At 43.2% G+C, this 23,400-nt stretch overlaps 1 protein-coding gene across 1 annotated transcript in view; it reads left to right on the top strand.

The window, feature by feature from the left end:
- Nucleotides 1-23,400, top strand: part of IGF2R (insulin like growth factor 2 receptor) — a 125,069-nt gene that overhangs the window by 24,588 nt on the left and 77,081 nt on the right. The window contains exons 3-4 of the mRNA XM_039467281.2: nucleotides 14,079-14,203; nucleotides 15,794-15,892. Coding sequence (XP_039323215.1) covers nucleotides 14,079-14,203; nucleotides 15,794-15,892 — 224 coding nt within the window. The remainder of the gene's footprint in view (nucleotides 1-14,078; nucleotides 14,204-15,793; nucleotides 15,893-23,400) is intronic.

Below are 23,400 nucleotides of genomic sequence, written 5' to 3'. Positions count from 1 at the left end.
ATATGGCTCCATATGAATTTTAGGATTGTTTTTCTAATTCTGTGAAAAATGACAGTGGTACTTGGATAAGAATGGCATTTTATCTGCAGATTGCTTTGGGCAGTACAGTCCTGTTAACAATACTAAATCTTCTAGGCCATGATTTTTGCATCTGTGTTCGGTAGGGAAATTGGCCTGTAGTTTTCCTTTTCTGTTGTGTCGCTGCCTCTCTTTGGTATCAAGGTGTTACTGGCTTCATAGAGCAAGTTAGGGAGGATTCCCTCCTCCTCAATTTTTTTTTCTTTTCCTTCAGGGAACAGTTTCAGTGGGATTGGTACCAGTTCTTTATACCTTTGGTGGAATTTGGCTGTGAATCTGTCTGGCCCTGTGCTTTTTCTTGGGATATTTAAAATTACTTGTTAAATCTCACTGCTTGTTATTGGACTTTTCAGGATTTCTGTTTTTTCCAATTCAATATTGGGAGGTTTATGTTTTCAAGAATATATCCATTTCCTCTAGGTTTTCCAGTTTTGGAATGTGGAGATGTTTATAGTAGCCTGTGATGATCTTTTGTCTCGCTGTAGTATCAGTTGTAATGTCTGCTTTCATTTCTGAATGTGTTTATCTGAATTGTTTTTTTTTTTTTTTTTTTGGTCAATCTGAGTAGTGGTCCATTGATTTTGTTTATCTTTTCAAAGAACTGACTTTGTTTTGCTGATTCTTTGCTGTTTTGTTTTGTTTTGTTTTGTTTTGTTTTGGTCTCAGTTTCATTTAGTTCTGCTCTGATCTTTGTTGTTTCTTCTGTTAGGTTTCAGTTTGGTTTCTTCTTTTTCTTCTAGTGCCTTGAGGGTTACATTAGGTCATTAATTTGTGGTCTTTCTTTTTAATGTAGGCATTTAGTGCTATAAACTTCCTTCTTACCGCTGCTTTGCTCTATTCCAGAGGTTTTGGTCTATTGTGTCTCCATTTATATTCATTCCAAAAATATTTTATATTTTCATCCTGACTTTGTCATTGACCCAACGGTTATTCAGGTGCAGGTTGTTTAATGTTCATGTGTTTCTGTAATTTTGAGAATGCCTCTTGGAATTGATTTCTAGTTTTATTCCTCTGTCTTCTGGGAAGATAGTTGATAATGATTTTAGTTTTTAAAAATGTATTGAGACTTGTTTTGTGGCCTAACATATGGTCTATCCTGGAGAGTGTTCCATGCACTAAGAGGAATGTATATCCTGTGGTTGTTGAGTAGAATGTTCTTTAAATGTCTTTTAGGCCCATCTAATCCTGAGTGCAATTTCAGTTCAGTGTTTTATTGTTGATTTTCTGTCTCGATCTTTCTAGTGGTATCAGTGAGGTGTTGAAGTCTCTCATTATTATTACATTGCTGTCTATCTCTTCTTAGGTCTAGTGGTAATTATTTTATGAATCTGAGTACTTTGGTGTGGGGTGCATTTACATTTAGGATGGTTATATCTTGTTGAATTGATCTCTTTATCATTATTTAACCGTCTTTTTTAAAAACAATTGTTGACTTAGAAATGTATTTTATCTCAGTATTGCTTCTCCTGCTCACTTTTGGTTTCTTTTTGCATAGAATATCTTTTACTACCTCTTTACCTTGAGTCCTTGTTTTTATCAGTTAAGTAATTTTCTGTAAACAACATGTGGTTGTATCGTTTTTTAAAAAAAAACCTGCAATTCACAAATCTGTATCTTTTATGTAAAGGATTTAATCTGTCTATGTTCAAAGTTAATATTGATATGTGAGATTTTATTCCTGTCATAGTGTTGTTAACTAGTTGCTTTTTAGTGCCAATTGTGTAATTGTTTTATAAGATCTGTGAGCTTCATACCTTTTGTCTGACTGGGTTAATTCAAACCTATCTTTAAGCTCTCAGATTCTCTTTTCTGCTTGTCTAATCTGCTGTTAAAGCATTCAGCTGTATTTTGTAATTTCTGCAATGAATTTTTCATTTCTAGAAGTTCTGTCTGGTTTTCTAAAAAATAACTATCTCTAATAAAATTTTAATTTGGATCCTGTGTTGTTCTGATTTCTTTGTGTTGGGGTTTCCACTTTCTCTTAGATCTTATTGAGATTATTTAAAATCAGTATTTTGAATTCCTTATCTGATATTTCAGGGATTTCGTTTTGGTTAGCGTCTACTGCTAGAGAGTTAGTGTGAGCCTTTGGGGATGTTGCAGCGCTTTCTTTTTCTTTCCTTTTTAAAATACTTCTAGAGCTGTTACTCTGCTTCCTTCCCATCTGGATAAGCTATCTCTTCTTTATTTTTGAATTTACTTTAGCTTGGCAGAATTTTTTTTCCTTTGAGAATGTGAATATAATCTATGTTGTATATGGTTGTTTGACTTCAGTTCTGGGTGCTTTCAGTGGTAAAGACTCTGAGTTTCTTGGTTACAGATGGCCTGTTTGTGATAGCTTTCTCAAATGCTTGTAACAGTAGTGATGTGCTGGGTGTGTGGGCAGGCTCCTCAGTGTCTCCCGCTGGGCCTGGAAGGCTGACTTCTCAGGAAGTTCTTCTTATTCTCTGCTGATTTGCACGTGTGGCAGCAGAATTTATGTCGGGTTGTGCAGGACAGCAGGTGGTATTTACGGGTAAAAGCCAGCTGCAGTGGAATCCGATGGATCTATGCGTGACCTTTGTTTATGGGTGAAGCTCTGTTGCTTTCAGGCAGTAGAGTGGTCTGTGGAATGCACAGTGGCCCGAGCTCCCTGCCCAGCCCCTGAGTGGGGGACTAAGCTGGACAGAATTGAACTGCCAGTTCTGCTCTTGAATACTCCAGTGGCTCAGGCAGCCCTAACGGGGATATAGGCGGAGCCCTGTAGAAGGTGCCAAGCTGTCCATGGGGAGGTGTGGGGGTTGTCCCAGCTCCATGGCCTGGGCAGGTGGGAGCACAATCTGCCTCTTTGTCACAACCCCTGTCCTGGTGCCAGGGACATTGAGAACACGAGAATATTGCTGTCTGTCTCAGGCTGCAGTGTAGTGAGTGCCATGAGAGACACCTGTCCCATGGCTTACCACCACCGTGTCTTCTTCAGGAAGCCTCCTCCCTCCACCCAAAGCACACAGATTTGCAGCTCTCCTGCTGTTTGCCGCAGGAATGCTGTGGCTTTGTGTAGAGAGGGTGGGGTCCCACCTTTCATGCAAGTCCTGGCCCAGTGGGCACACTGCCAGTGGAAATGCAGCTGCCCCTAATAAACCCAGAATGGCCACTGTCCGGTGTGCATGTACCAACCTGTGGAAGAAGCCACGACTGTGCCCATAGCAGTGGGTGGAGGGTAGGGGAGGAGTAGTCCCACTCTCCACGTCCATGCCTTGCAGATACACTTCCCTTGCAGAGCTGAGTACAGCACCCCTCTCTCTGCTGGAGGTGGCACAGTCACTCTCGGCTCACAAGCCATGCTTTTGGGCACAGGAAAGTGCACGCTCTGGTCTCCTTTGTCCCAAGGGCTGTCCCCTTGATGTGCTGCACTCTTTCTTCCCTTAGGAGCAGCACTTCCCGAGGGTAGGCCTCTGGGAACCCTGCAGCTCCCCTGGGTCCAGCCAGCCCTTTGTGGCGGCTGCAGTCTCAGCAGGTGCCAAGGAAGGTCTGCAGGGGCTCTGGCGATATGGAGACATCACTGCTGAGCTTCCCCAGGCAATCTTCCAAGGGCTGTACTCTTAGTATGATGCCTGCTGCCACCCAGGTCCATGGGAAGGTGAGCAACCTGGCACAAGTGGTAGTCTGATGTAATGCCCTCAGGAAGTCCCCAAATTGCTGCCTCCACCCAGTGTTTGGGTTTGTGAGGGCAGAAGAGCTCTCCCACAGTTTGTGTACCAGCAGTTGGCCACAGGGGAAAGGGTGGTAGCAGCATTCCCGCCCCTCCTTTCAAGTATACCAGGTGTCTCAGGGCCCCTAGCTGCTCTCTGCCAGCTTCTTGTTTCCTTTTTTTTTTTTTTTTTTTTTGGCCCTGGCATCATTCCAGGGGTTCTCTGCTAGGCTCCAGTGCTCTCCACTTGATACTCCATTCCAGCGATGGTTGCTCACCTGTAACTCGGGTTCTTCTTTCTGAGAACTGGCCTCAGACAACCCTGTTCAGCTGTCTCAAAACAAAAGAAACCCCCAGTTGTCATTTTGCATGGAAATTCCTCAACATAGCTAAAAGAGCTTTGTAGAAAGCAGTGTTTAGAATAAGAAGATAAGGCAGTACAATGTCTGCTGGTTGAGGCCCACTTCCTGTTTGATTTTCCTCACTTTCTACAAAGAGATGATCCAGACCGAAAAACCCGGTGAGAGGAATTTGAGGCCTAGGATTGAGATCTGAGAAAGCACCAGGTTGTTGTGAATTTGTGGGTCTGACAAATGTTATCCTTTGGTGATATACATAGGAAACTGACAGGTGAGATGGCCAGTTTCCTTGTCATGCTCTTTTGAGAACTCATAGAGAAAGGCCACAAGTAAGCCTGTTGTTGACCAGTGTTATATAGGTGTTCAGAAAGAAGGAAAAGTAGCTTTCTTCTTGATTTTATTGTAATACTTCAATATATTTGGCTAACGAAAATGTGTCTTGAGTTTATGGTAGTATAGTATAGTATAATACCACATAGACTGATGCCTGATGGAGTCAAGTTACTTGAAGGATAATTTGTGAGCTTGGCCTCACTGGACAAAGTTTGAGTTTGACCAAGTTCTGTGGGCTTTGAAAGAAAGCCAGGGAAGAGGAGAGTTGGTATATTCTGGTAGGGAGTGGATCCATTACAGACCTTTGGTGATGGTAACGGGAGAGGTGATGTGATGGAAGGTGTTTGGGGAAGCTGGCCCCATGGAATAGGAAAGGATGCTTACAGGGGAGATACCAAAGATAACTAGATGACTAGAAACTAACTTACAGGTTAAGTTGATGATACTATTATAAATCAGCAGTTTCCAATCTCATTTCCCCCCCCTAGATACACGTGATAGATCCCTTTCCCAGAGCTTAAAACTTCCAGAAGGGGGTCATCATGAATACTTTCAGGACTGTCAGTAATGGCTCCATTTCTTCAACTGGAGAGAGCAAATTGTATGAGTGAATGAGGGGGACGTTGACAGTAGCGTAGGGATAATCCTGAATCAAATCTAATTTGCATATACAATAAAAATAACCTAAATTTGTTGTGCATTCATGTGCTAGGCCTAATGTTTTAAAGTAAAATATCTCATTTAATTTATTGGGCAATCCTTGAAAGTAGGTGATTTCATTTCCCTCATTTTATAAAGGAAGAAACTGAAGTGCAAAATGGGTCTGTGTTCTGCAATGGGCAGGTCTGTGCAAATCTGCCCCCGAAGTCTGAGAAAGTTGAGAGGCAAAAAAAGAGGCTGACACCTAGTTTCTCAGAAAGAAACATTTTCTTTTTTCTTTTTTTTTTTTTTTTGAGTTGGAGTTTTGCTCTTGTTACCCAGGCTGGAGTGCAATGGCGCGATATCGGCTCACCGCAACCTCCGCCTCCTGGGTTCAGGCAATTCTCCTGTCTCAGCCTCCTGAGTAGCTGGGATTATAGGCACGCGCCACCATGCCCAGCTGATTTTTTGTATTTTTAGTAGAGACGGGGTTTCACCATGTTGACCAGGTTGGTCTCGATCTCTCGACCTTGTGATCCACCCGCCTCGGCCTCCCAAAGTGCTGGGATTACAGGCTTGAGCCACTGCGCCCGGCAAGAAACATTTTCTAGGGACTTACGAATAGAAGTCACATCTCAAGAAGTCATGAGATGAGATGGATCCCTGCGTCATTACCTCACCCCAGACCAAGGGCTCATATAGCATAGGGAAGGGGTGGTTTAGAAGGGATCTGCAGGACAAATGAAGTCAGTTTTTTGACCTAAGGGGAGGATTCATGTAAGTACCTTCTCTTACACAAGGAACAGTAGATAAACTGGAAATCTTGAGGGCCTTCCTGGAACTGGGGTTAATCAGAAGTCAGCAGGGCTGATTGGCCTCCAGAATGGAGTTACTTCAGCTTCTACAGTGAGCATCTTGCAGGAAGCGGTGTGGTTATGGATTTGAATGCAGACAGGCCAGCTCCAGAGCCTGTGTACTCACTCAGGGCTATGTTGTTAATGTGAGTCATGGGGTCACATCAGACAGATTGGAGCTGAAATGGAGACCAGGATAGGAGATATGAATGTGTGGCTCTGAGAGGATATCTGAGAAACGAACTTCTTTTGATCTTGCCAGAAAGGAAAAAATGTGAAATTTCAAAACAACCACAGGAACTGGAGCTCCCAGCAGATCAGAGGAACAGAAGAGCTAGTATAGCAATAGATGCAAATATAGATGGGAACTTAAGATAACTTAAGGGAACTTACAACCAAAAAATTGGGTGTAAGTAGCTGTTGTCTCTTATGAAACAAAGTTCAATCCTAGATCACATACAGAAATTACAGCTCAATTAAGGTTTGAAAGTAAAAAGACAATAGAACATTGAAAAAAAAATAGTAACAGATACAATCTGGAAGAGCCTTCCTTCAGGAAACCTGGAAGCCATACAGGAGAAGAGGAACGTTTCTTACTACATATCTTTTAATGACTAAGAGTTGTTCTAAAGACAAAAGACATATGCTAGACTGGGAAAATATTTCCAGCCTGTGTGCCAATGTACTATTAGGGTGAGAGCTTTTCTTAGAAATTGATAAGAAAGACAACCTAGGAGAAAAATGGCAAAGTCAAAGAAAAGGCAGTTCACAAAAGAAGGAATCTAGATCATCAATATAACTTCAATAGTAAGCCAGGTGTCTTAGTCCTTTCTCATATTGCTATAAAGAACTGCCTGGTACTTGGGAATTTATGAAGAACAGAGGTTGGATTCACAGTTCTGAAGGCTGTATAGGAAGCATGGCTGGGGAGGCCTCAGGAAACTTAAAATCATGGCAGCAGGTAAAGGGGAAGCAGGCAGCTTCTTTGCATGGCAACAGGAGCGGGTTGGGGAGAGGCTACACACTTTTAAACAAGCACATCTCGTGAGAACTCTATGGTGAGGCAGCACTTGGGGATGGTGCTGAACTATTAGAAACCGGCGCCATGATCCAATCACCTCCCACCAGGTCCCACCTCCAACATTCAGGATCACAGTTCAACATGAGATTTGGGTGGTGACACAGAGCCGAGCCGCACCGCATCACCAGGTATAAATGCAAATTAGAACAGTTAGGAGATCCCATTTTTCTTCTATTAAGTTGGCAGAAATTTAAATGATTGAATCTTAGAGTGCTGGCAAGGAGCCTGGAAATGGGCACATTTATTTGTATGTTGCTGTAGGAAGATGGTTGTCTCTCAATCCTTTTGGGGAGATAATAGTTGGTGTGAATTTTAAAGTGCCCTGAAGCAGGGGTTCTCAGCCCCCAGGCCACAGACTGGTACTGGTTTGTAGCCTGTTAGGAACTGGGCCTCACAGCAGCAGGTGACTGGTGGGCAGGTGAGAGAGTGAAGCTTCATCTGTATTTAAAGCCGCTCCCCATTGCTTGCCCTACTACCTGAGCTCTGTGTCCTGTTAGATCAGTGGCAACGTTAGATTCTCATAGGAGTGCGAACCCTATTGTGAACTGCACATGTGAGGGATCTAGGTTGTGGTCCCTTATGAGAATCTAATGCCCGGTGATCTGTCACTGTCTCCCATTACCCTCAAATGGGACCGTCTAGTTGCAGGAAACTAAGTCAGGGCTTCCACTGATTCTACACTATAGTGAGTTGTATAATTATTTCAGTATATATTACAATGTCATAATAATAGAAATAAAGGGTACAGTAAACCATCGCTTCCCACCCCTCCATCCAAGTCCATGGAAAAATTGTCTTTCATGAAACCAGTCCCTGGTGCCAAAAAGGTTGGGGACTTCTGCCCTAAAATGTTTTATAGCGAGAAACAAATATTAAGACCTTAGTGCTGGTTTAAACAATATTACATTATTTGATCCTTGAATAACACTAGGGTTAGGGGGACCAACCCCCTGCATGGTCGCAAATCCATGTTTAACTTTCGACTCCTTCTAACCTTAACTGCTAATAGCCTACTGTTGATGGGAAGCAATGGGAAGCTTTTACTGGTAACATAAATAGTCGACTAACACATATTTTGCATGTTATATGTATTATATACTATATTCTTAAAGTAAGCTAAAGGAAAGAAAATAGTAAGAAAATGAGACCGGTGTGCTGGCTCACACCTGTAATCATAGCACTTTGGGAGGCTGAGGTAGGAGGATCACTTGAGCCCAGAAGTTTGAGACCAGCTTGGACAGCATAGTAGAACTCTGTCTCTGCAAAAAATAAAAAAATTAGCCAAGCATAGTGGTGCATGCCTGTAGTCCCAGCTACTTGGGAGGTTGAGGCAGGAGGATCACTTGAGCCTAGGAGGTTGAGGCTGCAAGTGAGCTGTGATGGGGCCACTGTACTCCCCTACCTAGGTAAGAGACCCTGTCTCTGGGAAAAAAAAGTCATAAGGAAGAGAAAATATGTTTATTATTCATTAAGTGGAAGTGGATCATCATATAAAGGTCTTCATCCTCATCGTCTTCACATTGTGTAGGGTGAGTAGGAGGAAGAGAAGGGACTGGTTTTGCTGTTCTCGGGTTACAGAGGTGAAAGAAAATCTGTGCGTAAGTGGACCTGTGAAGTTCAGACCTGTGTAGTTCAAGGGTCAACTGTATTTGATTTCCTTTTTAAGTACCTCTGGTGTCTGGTTTAACAGTTAAAATTTCAGTGTAACAATAATTCTTACAAATTTATCAGTATTATTATATATTTAATCTTACATATTTACTAGTTATGATAAATCTAAAATTCTCTTAGATGTTCTAAATCAATTGCTGAATCACAAAACTTGAATTGGAGTTTATATTAAGCATTGCAGTAGAAATACCAAATACGTTCACATTCCAACACACCAAATATTAATATGATGATTTTAATTTAATTAATCTTCTGAGGTTTAAAGCTCTATATCCACTTCAGGAAGCCTGTTACCAGCCCGTTTAATTTGAGGTAGTATATTTACCAGGGAACAGTGTTAATTGAGGTTACCACTAGAGCCTGGAATTCTGTTTGGCTTTTTGTTAGTGAGCAGGTAGGTCACAGTGAGTCCCAATGTAGTTGCTGTTCTAGGTGATTCACTTACTCTAAAGAACCTGGACCCTGACTGCCATTGATTTTATAGTGTCTGATTCCTGTATGCACTCACAGAAATCTACAGCAGGCATCTGGATTGATCATTGGATTGTATTTTTCATCTCTTTGACTGATAGAATGTGAAAATGTCTTTTCCTCTTTAGTCTTTTTGTTCTTTTATTTTCTTAAAACCTAGAATTCTGTTGGATATTTAAGATGATACCTGGTTGAGTTTTGGATATAACTTGTGTTTTTATCTGATTTATGGTCTCTCCTTATATTCTGGCAATACCTGTTACATTTTAAAACATATTTTCACATAATCTTTTGTGTCTCAAACCAATAGAAGAAATGGTACTATATGTAGATGTTTGTACAAAAGATTTTTTTGTAGCATTGTTTATTGTGGCAGATATGCTGGAACAATCTATGTATGGGTATGGTTCAATAATTTATAGTGTATTTTCTTATTTACTTGGTTAAATCATATTTAAAATTATATGTATACATTATATTAAAGCATAGCCAACAGTTAATGTTTATAATAATAAATATTTGACTACCAGCCATGGCTGCCGAAAGACAGCGAACATCTTTGTACACGCAAGGGGATCCAGCTTGGTCTAATGTGGTTCTACGCGGGCTCTGCCAGCGAGTCTTAGGGGTTCTTCTGGCGGGCAGACCCGCAGGCTTGGAGCCTGGGGTCAGCAGTGCTGGGAGGCTGAGGCTTGGCCTGTTGGGCACAGGCCTTGGAAGCCGGCTGGGGGCCATTCCCTGCCCGGCCCTTCTCTGGGAGGCCGCGGCTCTCTGAAGCCTCTCGCCAGTGTCTGCTCTTGGCCGCTGGGCTGCGAGGAATCCTCAGAGGGCTGGATGTGCGCCCTGCCTGGGATCTGCCAGCAAGGGCTGCAGTGGCTACCCGCATGGCTGTGCGGCTGGGTCCCTCTTGCCGCTTCCAGGGCCTTTTTCTGCGTCCTTTTCAGGATGTGCTCCGTACATTATGAGGGACCCGCAGGAACTCTTGGCACAGAGGGGTCACCCTGTATGCGAACAGGACACGAGGTTTGGGACTTGGCCTGTGAAGCTGCCAGGAGATGCTGCATCCCTCTGGCTGCTGCGGCTGCCCCCATCCTCCACCTGAACCGATTCCCCGCCCCATGCCCACCGCCCTGCAGCCCTCCCCCTCTCCTGGACCTCTCGAGTCTCCCCGGGTCCCTCACGCCTCCTAGACCTCTCGTGCCTCCACAGGACCCCTTGCCTCCCGGGCTTGTCGCGCCTCCTGCAGCCCCCAACAGCGTGTCCTGCCCCCTCCCCTCACGCCTCTTGGGCCTCTCGAGTCTACCCGGTCCTCCGCGTGTCCCCGCGCCCTTCTAGCCTCCTCGGCCCCCCCCCGTGCCTCCCCGCACCTCTGCGCCTACTGGGGTTCCGCGCCTACCGGGCTCCGCGCCTACCCAGCCTCCCGCGCCCCGCCCCGCCCCGCCGCTTTTCTCTTCACGCCCCTCCACTCCCCGTGCCTCCCCACCCCTGTGCCTCCCTGCTTTCCCCTGCACCACCTGGAGCCCTTTGCGCTCCAAGTGCTTCCCTGCACCCTGTATGCCCCGCGCGCTTGCTGCACCCCCTCGCCTGCACGCCTTCCCTGTCTCCAGCCCTCGCGCACCTTCAGCTGCGCATCTCCCCAGGCGGGCACCTCGGAGGCAGCTGAGCCTGCCCCGCCCTGACCCTGCCTAACGTCTCCCAGATACGCCTACTGCGGGCGGGACTCGGGGAGCTGTCCAGGCTCGCGGTAGCTGTCCAAGCGCGCGGTAGCTGTCCGGGCGCGCGGTAGCTGTCCGGGCTCGCGGGAGCTGTCCAGGCGCGCGGTAGCTGTCCAGGCTCGCGGGAGCTGTCCAGGCGCGCAGTAGCTGTCCAGGCTCGCGGTAGCTGTCCAGGCTCGCGGGAGCTGTCCAGGCGCGCGGGAGCTGTCCGGGTGCGCTGTAGCTGTCCGGGCTCGCGGGAGCTGTCCCGGCGCGCGGTAGCTGTCCGGGCTCGCGGGAGCTGTCCGGGTGCGCGGTAGCTGTCCAGGCTCGCGGTAGCTGTCCGGGCGCGCGGTAGCTGTCCGGGCTCGCGGTAGCTGTCCGGGCGCGCGGTAGCTGTCCGGGCTCGCGGGCGCTGTCCGGGCGCGCGGTAGCTGTCCGGGCTCGCGGGAGCTGTCCGGGCTCGCCGTAGCTGTCCGGGCTCGCCGTAGCTGTCCAGGCGCGCGGGAGCTGTCCAGGCTCGCGGGAGCTGTCCAGGCGCGCGGTAGCTGTCCAGGCTCGCGGTAGCTGTCCAGGCGCGCGGGAACTGCCCACGGGGCGCTGTCCATGGGGGCACTGTCCTTGGTCCTAGCGCCTCTGCAGGGCTTCTGTGTCCTTTTGGCTGAGCCGAGTTTAAGTCTGAGGGAGAAAGGTTTTAGAAAAGACTCTGGGCGTTGCAGATTGCAAAGACGATCCTGGCCAACCTTTGCACGTAGGCAGAAGAACCACCGGGCTGTCAGCCTGGTGCTGTGGAACAGCCCTGACTTCTGGTCCACCCCTGCCCTCCTTCTGCACTGTCCCAGGACTTCAGGTGTATGTGGGATTGGATCAGCTTTTGTGCCGAGCTCATGACACATGCAGTGATCCATGTATTAATCCATGGACTAACCTTTTTCCTTTTAAAAATTTAGTTGTTTTGTATAATGTAGTGAACCCTGTTTTCAACAAAAATCTAGAATCTTGGCGGTAACCACTATCTGACTGTTTTACTCTTCCCTCTTTCACTTTCCACTAGAAGTAATCATTAGCCCACATTTTGTATTAACTTTTTAAACTCTGTCTAATTTCCAAAATAAAGCACCTAGCTTTATTAAAGTGCATATCTTCCTTTGTATAGCTTTTTGGGACCTAAGTGATAACAGCAATATTACTAAAAATCAACCATATTGTTTTTTATTGTAGTTTATTCCTTCTGACTGCTGTGATGCTCTATTGTGTGGATCTGCCAAAGTTAATTGATCTACTCTTCTGTTGATGGGCCTTTGGTTATTTCCAGGTTTTTGCACTTATGAAGAGCATGAGATATTCTTTTGCATTTTCTGCAGTGCATCATTTCATGTGTGCATAGTTTTCTCTTGCGTGTAGACCTGAGTGGAATAACTAGGTCACAGGGCACAGAAGTATTCAATTTTAGGGCATAATGTCCTGCTGACTTAAATAGTTGTTGAACCAGTTAACATTTCACTAGCAACACAGGAGAGCTCTGACCCATCTCACCTCCAACACTTGGTATTCAATTTTTTGCCAGAGGGATGACTGTAAATGGTATACTTTGGTCTTGATTTGAAATTCCTTGATTACCAATAACAGCGAACATCTGTTAACATATTTATTGATGTACATTTTTCTTCAGTTTACTTGATCATGTTTTGTTCATTTTATATTGGGTTATCTATTACATGTGACCTAGATTAGAATTTTTTCTTTTCATTGGATATTAAAATCCACCATTATGTGGCTAGGTGTGGGTTTTTAATTCTCTCTCCTTTCTGGCATGGTGTGTGCTTTCTCAGTTGGAGGTAATGTATCGTCCTTTATTTCCTGGAATTATATATGAAAACTTCTTATTTGTTTGCATGTGAATGTATGTAGAGATTCTTGATGGTGGTTCTTTGCCAGTTCCGTGTTTTTCCCAGTTTATAACTTACTCCATTTTCTTGAAGCTATTTTTTTGTTGAGTATAAACTCTTAAATTGAATAGGTTAACCTTATTAATCTTTTTAGTCTTAAGAAATATTTTCTATGTTAATATTTCTACTGTGATTTGAAGTTTGGATTTTGATGTTTACATCTTTAATCCATTTAGGCAGAGGTGTCTAATCCTTTGGCTTCCCAGGGCCACATTGGAAGAAGAATACTGTCTTTGGCCACACATAAAATACACTGACGCTAATATTACCTAATGAGCCTCTCTCTCTCTCTCTCTCTCTCTATCTCTCTCTCTCTCTCTCTCACACACACACACACACACACACACACACACACACACACACTGTTTTAAGAAAGTTTACAAGTTTGTGTTGGGCTGCATTCAAAGCCATTCTGGGCTGTATGTGGCCCAGGGCTGTGGGTTGGACAAGCTTGCATTTAGAGTTGATTTTTTTGTACCTAGTACTAGGATAAGGATCAAATTTTATCTTTTTCCATATGGATAAGCATTTTGTTTCTAGTTCTGTTTCTGTTTTCAGTTCTCTATTGAACAGCCTCCTCTTTTCCCTGATCTATTACTTCTGCCATATTCAAACTGTAATTCATACTTGTGTCTCTGTGCTCTCTCTTCTAGTTGATTGGTCTCTATTCTTGTCTTTTGATCAGTTTATTCCTATGCCAACCCCTATCATGTTGATTTTTATATAGATTTTTTACTCTGGACTGTTACAGTAATGTCCTAGAGAAATGGAGATGTGGTTACTGTACTTGTGGGACTTTTTAGAGAATGTTGATTTTGTAGCATATGTGACAGGACGTATTGACAAATTTCAGTGGCTGAGTTATATATTCTGATTTATGTTTTTGAAGATCACACTGGTACAGGATGGATGAGGAAATGGGGCTGGCGAGGGATGAGACTAGTGTGGAGACAGGGGGACTAGTTAGGTGGCCAGTGCTGGAGTGCAGGTAGTGGTTTTAGTGGGAGTAGAGGTGGAGAAACGTGGACAGATCTGAGATGGGTGCACAGCTGTGGACCTTTCTGATGTATAGAATGCAGCAGACAAGGGAAAGATGGCACTCAATGTAATGTAATGGGGATGCCACTCCTGAGATGGAAAATTCTGGGAAAGGACAGTTTTATAAATTTATAAGCTATCAGATACATTATAATGACACTTCCAATTTGCTTTTCCTTGGAAATAGCTTTTTGGTTATGTATGTTTTATAGCCTGTTCACTCTGTTTTCTCTCCAAATAGGTGACTATCCTTTGAGAAGTGCAACCAGATCTCTTCTGGAATTCAACACAACAGTGAGCTGTGACCAGCAAGGCATAAATCACAGAATCCAGAGCAGCATCGCCTTCCTGTGTGGGAAAACCCTGGTGAGTCCACAAAGCCACTTTATGTATTTCTTAAAAAAAAAAAAAAAAAAAAAAAAAAAAAAAAGGTCTGCTTCTTGGTGCTCTGGCTGTAGAGGTATTCCAGGAAGACTCAGTGAGCAAACTTAGAAACACAAATAAGAAAAACCCTACCAAATCACCGTCACCATCAAGAACCAATAAGTAAACAAAGTCTAAACTTGTTACAGCTTTTAAGTAAAACACAGAGCACGTCTTTTGTAAAACTGCAATTCAAAGTGATTAGTGTGTTAGAAATCAACTGTTTAATGTTTATTTTGTAGGCATTTTTTTTTCTCCTAAAACCTCTTACAGCATTTCATTTTGATAGGCTTTAGGGCGTCATATTTAACTTTTTAAAAAATATTTTTCTTTCCTCATTTGTGTTAAATTAAAGATAACCACATCTGTTTAGGAGAAGTCTTGGCCTGTGGGTATGGGATTCTCAAGTTTTTTGGATATTACTTGGTGTTTAAAGGGGACATCATTGTATAAATTATTACGATTGTTCTTATATTGTATGTAATTTGTTGATTTTAATCTTTAGTTTTGTAAAGAAACTTGCAGTAAATATTTGTTTTAGCTCTTGGGAGAAGGAATTGGTATACAAATTCTATGAATGTTCTTGAATCAGAGTGAGAACCCAATCTTTAGGAAAATCACATTGAGTGAAAGTCCGTGGCTACTAAATTGCTTTAAAATACCATTTTAGAGTTTGAGGCTATGACTGTTGCATCTTTAGGTCTACAGCGTCTTATCTGAAGAACTTTGAAAATAAAACTAATATTGTTAATTTTGGATCAGCCTATGAATTGCATCGCTGTGCATATTGAGACCTTAAAAAAAAAAAAAAGAATCTGTAGCAGCATGAAATGAGATTTATATTTCAGAATAAAATATATAGCTGCTATTTTAACTTTAACTAATTTCCCTTGTGAATTCCGTGTTCACCGTTCCGAAAATAGAACTGTGAAGGGTAACTCCCTAGACTTGCATGTGGGAGTGCAGAGGCCAGTGCCTGCTGTGCCCGTGTCATCCTGCGATGCTGTGGCCGACTAGTTTGTCTAGTCAACCTACTCTAACGTCCTTTTCTAATGTCCTCTAGTCCACTCTGGTTGTGGTTAACAGGAGGGGCTGCCTTGCAGGCTGGGCGTCTGGTGGGTGTACTGACTTGGTCAGATGCGGATGGGCTCCTCATGGGAGCCTTTTCACGGGGAGCATGAGGTCATGTTTTCTGGCTTTGGTTTGCTGGCATGTGCTTGAGAACATTTGGAGTTTGAGAGGAGAATGCCTGAGGATTTCTTCCCATGAACTCACTCACTATACTTGCATAGCTGAGGCGGTAGAACACTTTTGGATTAGTTACACTAAAATCCCAGCATGATTTTATGAAGCTTTTGTCTCAGAATTTTCCGATTTGGGAACCTCCCAGTGACCCCATTTAATTAAAGCAGTTGCATCCCCTGCCCTTCTTGCTGCTGCTTTCTTTATTTTAGTAGCCATTACTGCATTGTAATTTTAAAGAAGAATTTTTACAATATGTGGTATGGTAACTTTTTTTTTTTTTTTAAATAGGGAACTCCTGAATTTGTAACTGCAACAGAATGTGTGCACTACTTTGAGTGGAGGACCACTGCAGCCTGCAAGAAAGACATATTTAAAGCAAAGAAGGAGGTAACACAGGAACGTCAAACTTACATGCTTACAAAGTATACTCTGGGGACCTTTATCTTTCAAATACTGATTCTAACCTTTCGGGGTGAAAATCTTTTTTAGCTTCCAAATTGCATTTGAGCAGATAAACCATGTGATTTAATTTTTAAAACTTTTCTGAGTGGTTCTTATTTTTAGGACAGGGCATTTAAAATATCACAGGATGTGATTTTTGGTCCAGATTGGAAATAGAATGGCTCATCCATATAGGGCAAGTTAGTTCTTGGTTTCTGGTGCTGTGCAACTCAGTAAACTAAGTGACGTTGGGCTTGGGCTTAGAGTATTCACTGTACCTGCAGGAGGGATCTGTTTTTGACCTTGACTGCTTCTTCCTTTGCAATCTTCCTTTGCACCTGGCTTTCCACCTGTGTTGCACCTGCTCTGATAAGTTTTCTTTACCTGTTTGTATTGTTAAATCTCTCTGTCCCTCTCTCAAGCCTTGGGTTGACTTCTGGCCGCAGTGTGAGTCCAGGCCAGGTGTTCCTTAAATTCTTTTCCAGCTCACCTCAGAGACTAGATTGCTAGATTTCTGTTATTGTTATGTCTGCTTCTTGTTATTTGAACACAGAATTTCTTGGTCAAGATATATATAAACGTTCACACACCTATATGTATTTGTTATGTGCCCCGTGATGTTTTGAAATATGTATACATTGTGAAATGGCTATCTTGAGCTAATTACCTGTGCAGTATGTCACATACTTAAACAGTTTTTGTGTTGTGAGGACACTTAAAATCTACTCTCTTAGTGATATGCAAGAACACATCATGTTGTTATTAACTGTAGTGGTGTTTAATGGATCTCTCGGGCAGGTCATTCTTATGGAATAATGAAATGTCCTCTTCCCCAGCTTGGACACCCCGATGTTGCTCTGCTACTTGATTCTCCCTGGCCCTGGGGAAGATCAGGCTGTTCCTTCTGCTGCTTCTCCATGCCCACCACCCCAGATCCTAAAGGGAGTTTCCTGTTCTCACCTTGATAACAATCTTAGTTAATTGATTATCTCGATTTTTCTCTGTTCTGTTTTTAAGAATTTTCAAAGATTGTAAGGATTCAGGAACTAATGAATGGTCATAATGAGTAATTTTTAGCGGTAGCTTAATACCATGTAGTTTAATAAGGCAAAAAGAAATATTTATTTTTAAAAAATTAATTCAAATTCAATTTTGAATAATAAATCACTAATTTTTTCAAATATGGTCATCTATAAAGGGAAAAACAATTTCATATGGAAGTGGAAGTGGAAAAATATTGCCTCCCAAAAAAGACATAAGGAGCAGTCAATGAAAAATAAACGTTTAAAGTGGTAAGAATTAAGGCTGATATTTAGAAAGTAGTGTCAAATGCCAACTTTCATTTAAAAACTTAGGTAAAGCTGTTAGATGACATATATTGTTAGCTGTAGGAAAAGCATCTCAAAGCAGACATCTGTTTGAGGGGTGGGCGTGAGGGTGGGAGTACTGTGTGTTCATTCTCACATTGCTGTGAAGAAACACCTGAGACTGGGTCATTTATACAGAAGAGAGGTTTAATTTGCTTGCAGTTATGCCAGTTGTACAGGAAACATGGCAGCATCTGCTTCTGGAGAGGCCTCAGGAAACTTACTGTCTTGCTGGAAGGCAAAAGAGTATTGAACACCTCACATGGCCAGAGCCCAAGGGAGTGAGTGGGAGGGGGAGGTGCCACCCACTTTTAAATGGCCACATCTCACAAGAACTCACTATCGTGAGAACAAGCAAGGAGGGGTACATGGTATCTGCCCCCATGATCCAGTCACCTCTTCAGGCCCCGCCTCCAACGTTGAGGATTACAATTTGACACGAGATTTGGGTGAGGACACACAGTCATCCTAAAGCGTCCATTTGGCCAAATCTGAATTTGCTTCCTGTGGGAGGTTGGAGGCTGCGACCACAGCAGTACCCTCTGCTCTCCTGTTAGACCCCAGACCTCTCAGTCCCATAGATACTTTCCTGGGCTCTGCTTTTTGAACCTGATCATGATACCCTTTTCTTTCTTTCTGTTTTATCTGAGTGTACCTCTTACCTCACGTTGCTGAATTGACGGTTGTGTCTTCTACCACCTAGGAAAAAATTGCTTTCAAAATAAATGAATAGCAATTTGTTTTCTGCTGTGTCAGAAATCACCAAATATAGCCTATGGGTCAAAGCCTGCCCTGGCCCTTTCTTGTACAACCCAGATCTAAGAATGATTTTCACAGTTTTACAGGATTGTTACAAAACGAAGAGGAATATGCCACAGAGACCTATGTGACCTACGAAACCCGAAATGTAGCTAACCACGTGGCCCTTTGTAAAAAAAGAAAAAAGTGCTGATCTGTGTTCTAAATAGTTTTTGGGGTGGGAGTGGGGAGGTATAGTCTGTGGTTTTCTCAAAACGATGATGTTTAATTTCTCCTGGGAGCAGATGGAAGATGCATGAGAAATGTTTGTAATTTGTTCTCTCTTACCTCTTCAGGTGTGGTTGGCAGCTGGGGCTTTATTCATTGAGTTTTCACTTATTGAGAGCCTGTTGTGAGCTAAGCAGTAGGAATTTTGTTAAGTTTTGGAATGCTTTCAGAGAGCCAGTAGACTAATGGTGTGGAGGACATATCCATATTCACTAACTCAGTTTTTTTTTGTTGTTGTTGTTGTTTTTTGCCTTAGGGATAGATTAATTAAATAGAAAGAACTGAAAAGCATAATGACTGCTAAAAATGTAGTGCTGTCACTGTTAGCAAATCTTAATAAACGTGCCCTTTTTTCTGTTTTCAGTTTGATTTGATTACACCTTACGGGTGATGGTATGATAACTTTAAAACATATTAAAGGTTTATGTACTTATAAAATACCCATTCCCTAAAGAAAAAAAAAAACAACTCAGTTTCGTTTAGTGTCAGTATAGGCATGCTTTCTACAATGTCTACAATTTTTACTGATGTCTCATTTATTTATTAGTTTTTCTCTGTCACATTTAGAATGATTTTGATGGGCAAAAATGACGTTAGTTCCAAATAGTACCTTTAAACTTATTGTTATAGTTTGTTCAGTGGATTCTGGTAGGGGTCTGTAAGATAATTATTTCTTTAAAGCAGTCCTTTAAAGCACTAACTCCTACCATAGTGCCCTTGGGAACAGGCAGAATTCAGAACTGGCCTGCTGGTAGTCTTACCAGGGATATAAAAGTAAGATTATTATATAAAAAACAGCATTCACTCAATGTGTGGTGTGTTGCAGCTGGCAAACAACCTCGCTCCCCAGGCTGCTAATTCCTGGTCTTATGAATGTCTCCTTTGCTGTGTTTGCTGTAACAGGAAGTGGGAGGACGTTCCACAGTAGCCTTGACTGTTTTTCCGATGCACACTCCAATTCTGTGGAGTGCGGTATGAGGCATGTCTTCTCTTCCTTTCTGGAGTAGGGAGACAGCCAGAAGTTGCTACCTGCCCCAAGCAGGGTGCCTGCCGATCTTGCCAACTTGGAATCTTCTAAGTATCTTGGTGAAATGGAGCTATTTTCAGAATGAAGAGTTCTTTGATTTTCCCTTCTTGCCATATGCCATCTTGCTCCCTTTCCATCATAGGCTTTCATTTTGCTGGCTAGAGAATTGCATCTTTTCTTGCATCCTGCCCAGTCCGCCGACTCAGTCCCCTCTTGGGTTAATGTTTTTGTATAAACTTGCTGGGGACGACAGGCTTTAGATTTGCAGGATAATGGGCACTTGTGGCTTTTTACTGTAACCCAATGATAGTCTGTGGCAATAACTTTCTTTTATTTTCATTGCCTTTCTGTGTAAATGTGGTGGTAGGCTTACGCTCCCTGTGCTGATACCCTCTGAGCACTAGAGGTTCCAACCTCCTCCATTATTAGTAGAAACACTTTGGTGTCTGAGAAGCGTTTTAGGCAACAGGCGACTTTGCTTTGAGGATATGGTGCCCCTGAGGCTTGTGAGTAGGTGTAGGTCCTTTGATTCACTCTATTAGCTCTCCATGAATCTCTGACAGCAGGACTGGGGAGAAAGGTTAATGGGTTAGAGCATTCATGCAGATTTGATAGCCTATTTCTAAGAGAGATTTGAAAGCTAAATATTAAGCAGTTAACTTTTGTAAATAGACCTATCTGTGAATTACTTCAGTCTAAAAGGTAACATTTTATGAAATTTATCCATGGAAAATAAGAAAACTGCTTTGAAATGATCTCAGAGAACATGAAATTTTAGAATATTCTTTGGAAGAGGTAGTTAAAATGATGCCAGTGTATTATTTTGGAAATAAGACTTTTAGGGGATGTTTCACATAGTCATGGTTCACTTGGTGACCAGGGCCTTTTTTTTTTTCACTGTGGGAGAGTTCATCTTTGGGCTTGAGTTCTTGCTGTGATGTGGAAGTTGGGTGCCCCTACTTCGTGAAACTGTACCGCAAAGATGTGGCCTCAGAGCAATGGTTTCTGTCTAGGGCAGGGAGTCTTGCAGTCTGGGGCAGTTTCACCATCTGGGCACAGATCCTGTTATGGTTTAGATTTTTTCTCTGTCCAAATCTCATGTTGAGTTTTAATCCCTAGTGTTGGAGGTGGGGCTTGGTGGAAGATGATTAAATCATGGGGGTAGTCTCTCATGAATGGTTTAGCACCATCCCCTTGGTGCTGTCTTCATGATTGTGAGTGAATCCTCTTGAGATGTGGTTGTTTCAAAGTGTGTGGCACCTCACTTTGCTCCTGCCCGTGCCATGTGACATGCTTGCTCCCTCGTCACTTTCTGCCATGAGTAAATGCTTCTTGAGGCCTCCCTAGAAACTGAGCTATGCTTCTTGTACAACCTGCAGAACTGTGAGCCAATTAAACCTCTTTTATTTATAAATCACCCAGTGTCAGGTATTTATAGCAGTGCAAGAACAACCTAATACAGACTGCTTGGATCTCAGCTGGTTTTTTTTTGGCCTGCTGCCAGTGATGGGCCACAAGTAAGAAACTCACAGAGTTAAGGGCATTAGAACTTGGTGGGTTCTGCTATTGCCTGCTGAGCTGTGGAGCTCAGGCTGCACCTTTTCTTCCCATGTGGGCTCTTTGGTGCAATAGAGGCGCCTCTGTGCCTCCCTAGAATGTTACCCTGGAGGCCCTCTGATCACTGTTGGGGCCAGTGCATGTGTCAGCTGTTAGAGAGCCTGAAGACGGGCTTGCCTGACCCAGCTCCGCCCAGCTTTCCTTCCTCAGCCTGCCTTGGTGGCAGAACACAAGACCGTAATTCTTAGACGTCCCATGGCCCCACCCATTTTCTGGCACATGAGAGTAGCCTCCCAGTTAACAAAGGCTAAGCATAAATCCTGCAAGTACCGTTTCCTGGCCAAGAGGTGAACTTTCATAGCCCATCTGCTGGCACAGCTGTGTACACAATCGCACAGTGCAATGGGAGGAGACAAGCTTTGCATGATCGCGGTGACCATCATCCCTCCCCACACCCTGGCTACTCAGGAGGTCCTGAGCCTGCTTACCAGCCTGGTCTATTACTACTGTTTGAGAAAGTCACCACACAAAGGCCGTCTATAACCAAGGAGTTCATACAGAGTCTTTGCTGCTAAAAGCATCCAGAAGCAAAGCCAAATAAAATTACGCAACATACATTATAGTCAGATTCTCAAGGCGGGGGAGAACCCTCTAGTCCTAGCAAAAGTAAATCTGAAACCAAAAAGTGACAGTTTCTTTAGATGAGAAGGAACCAGGGTAACAATTCTGGAAATACGAAAAAGCAGGGTGTTACAACACCCCCAAAGGATCAAATTAATCCTCCAGAAATAGTTCCTAAACAAAGTAAAATGATTGAAATCCTAAAGAATTCAAAATATTTATTTATTTATTTATTTATTTTGAGACGGAGTTTCGCTCTTGTTACCCAGGCTGGAGTGCAATGGCTCGATCTCGGCTCACCTCAACCTCCGCCTCCTGGGCTCAGGCAATTCTCCTGCCTCAGCCTCCTAAGTAGCTGGGATTACAGGCATGTGCCACCATGCCCAGCTAACTTTTTGTATTTTTAGTAGAGACGAGGTTTCACCTTGTTGACCAGGATGGTCTCGATCTCTCGCCCTCGTGATCTACCCGCCTCGGCCTCACAAAGTGCTGGGATTACAGGCTTGAGCCACCGCGCCCGGCCAAAATATTTATTTTTAAGAAGCTTAATAAGATGAGAAAGTTGAAAACCAATACAAAGAAATCAGAAAATCAGTCCAGGATATAAATTAGAAATTTACCAAAGAGATATTGTTTAAAAATTAAATAGAATTTCTAGAAATGAAAATTTTATTATAGGAATTATAAAATACAGTTGAAAGCTTCAACAGTAGACTGGACAAATAAACCTAAGTGCCCACCACTAGATGACTAGGTAAAGAACGCATACACACACACACACACACACACACACACACACACGCGTGCGTGCGCGCGTGTACGTACGTACATATACCATGGAATACCATTCAGTCATAAGACAGAATGAAATCCTGTGTTTTGCAGTAATATTGATGGAACTTGAGGCCATTATCTTGAGTGAAATAACTTAGTCAAACACCACATATTCTCATTTATAAGTGGGAGCTAAATAATACATACACATGGACATAGTAACTGGAATAATAAATATTGGCGCTTCAGAAAGGCGAGAAGGTGGGAGGGTGGTAAGAGATGAGAAATGAGAAATTCCTTAATGGGTACAATGTACAGTATTCCAGTGTTGGTTACACTAAAAGCTCAGACTTCACTACCGTGTCCTATCCATGTAATGCAACTGTACTTGTTCCTCTTAAATCGTGTCAAAGAAAGAAAGAGGCGCCTTCTTCAAGTGCAGGGTCTTACCAACTCTAACAATGTTTTTAAAATAAAAAGACTTTGGTCATAGGTATGAGAGACTGGTCTAAATTAGAACCGGGTAAGGATGGATTGAAATACCCAGAGGAGGAACTCATCTTCACAGTTTATGGAACCAATATTTACTGAGCTCTCTGTATGTTCCAGGCATCATCCTTAGTCTGCAGTGACAAACCCTTGTCCTCGAGGAGCTCCTATTCTAGTGGGGGGAAACTGACAAGTCAACAGATAGCAGTACCTAGTATCATATATCACAGCATTGTAAACAAAAGTGCGGCTGAGTACGGGAGACACGGGGAGGTGGAGAGTGCTGTTTCGGGTAAAGGTGTCAGAAAAGGCCTCACTAAGGGTGATGTTTCATCAGAGACCTGAATGAAGTGAGGGAAAGAGCAATGTGTATATCTGGGGAAGCACATCTCAGATAGAGAGGACTTTGAATTTCAGGGGGGCAGAACTGCATCAAGAGGTATGTGTGGGCTGGGCGCGGTGGCTCAAGCCTGTAATCCTAGCACTTTGGGAGGCCGAGGCGGGTGGATCACGAGGTCAAGAGATCGAGACCATCCAGGTCAACATGGTGAAACCCCGTCTCTACTAAAAAACACAAAAAATTAGCTGGGTAT

Source organism: Saimiri boliviensis, chromosome 4 (assembly GCF_048565385.1).
Source record: "Saimiri boliviensis isolate mSaiBol1 chromosome 4, mSaiBol1.pri, whole genome shotgun sequence".
NCBI lineage: Eukaryota > Metazoa > Chordata > Mammalia > Primates > Cebidae > Saimiri > Saimiri boliviensis.
The sequence above is the reverse complement of the archived record's forward strand: the minus strand, read 5'-3'. Positions and strand labels throughout refer to the sequence as shown.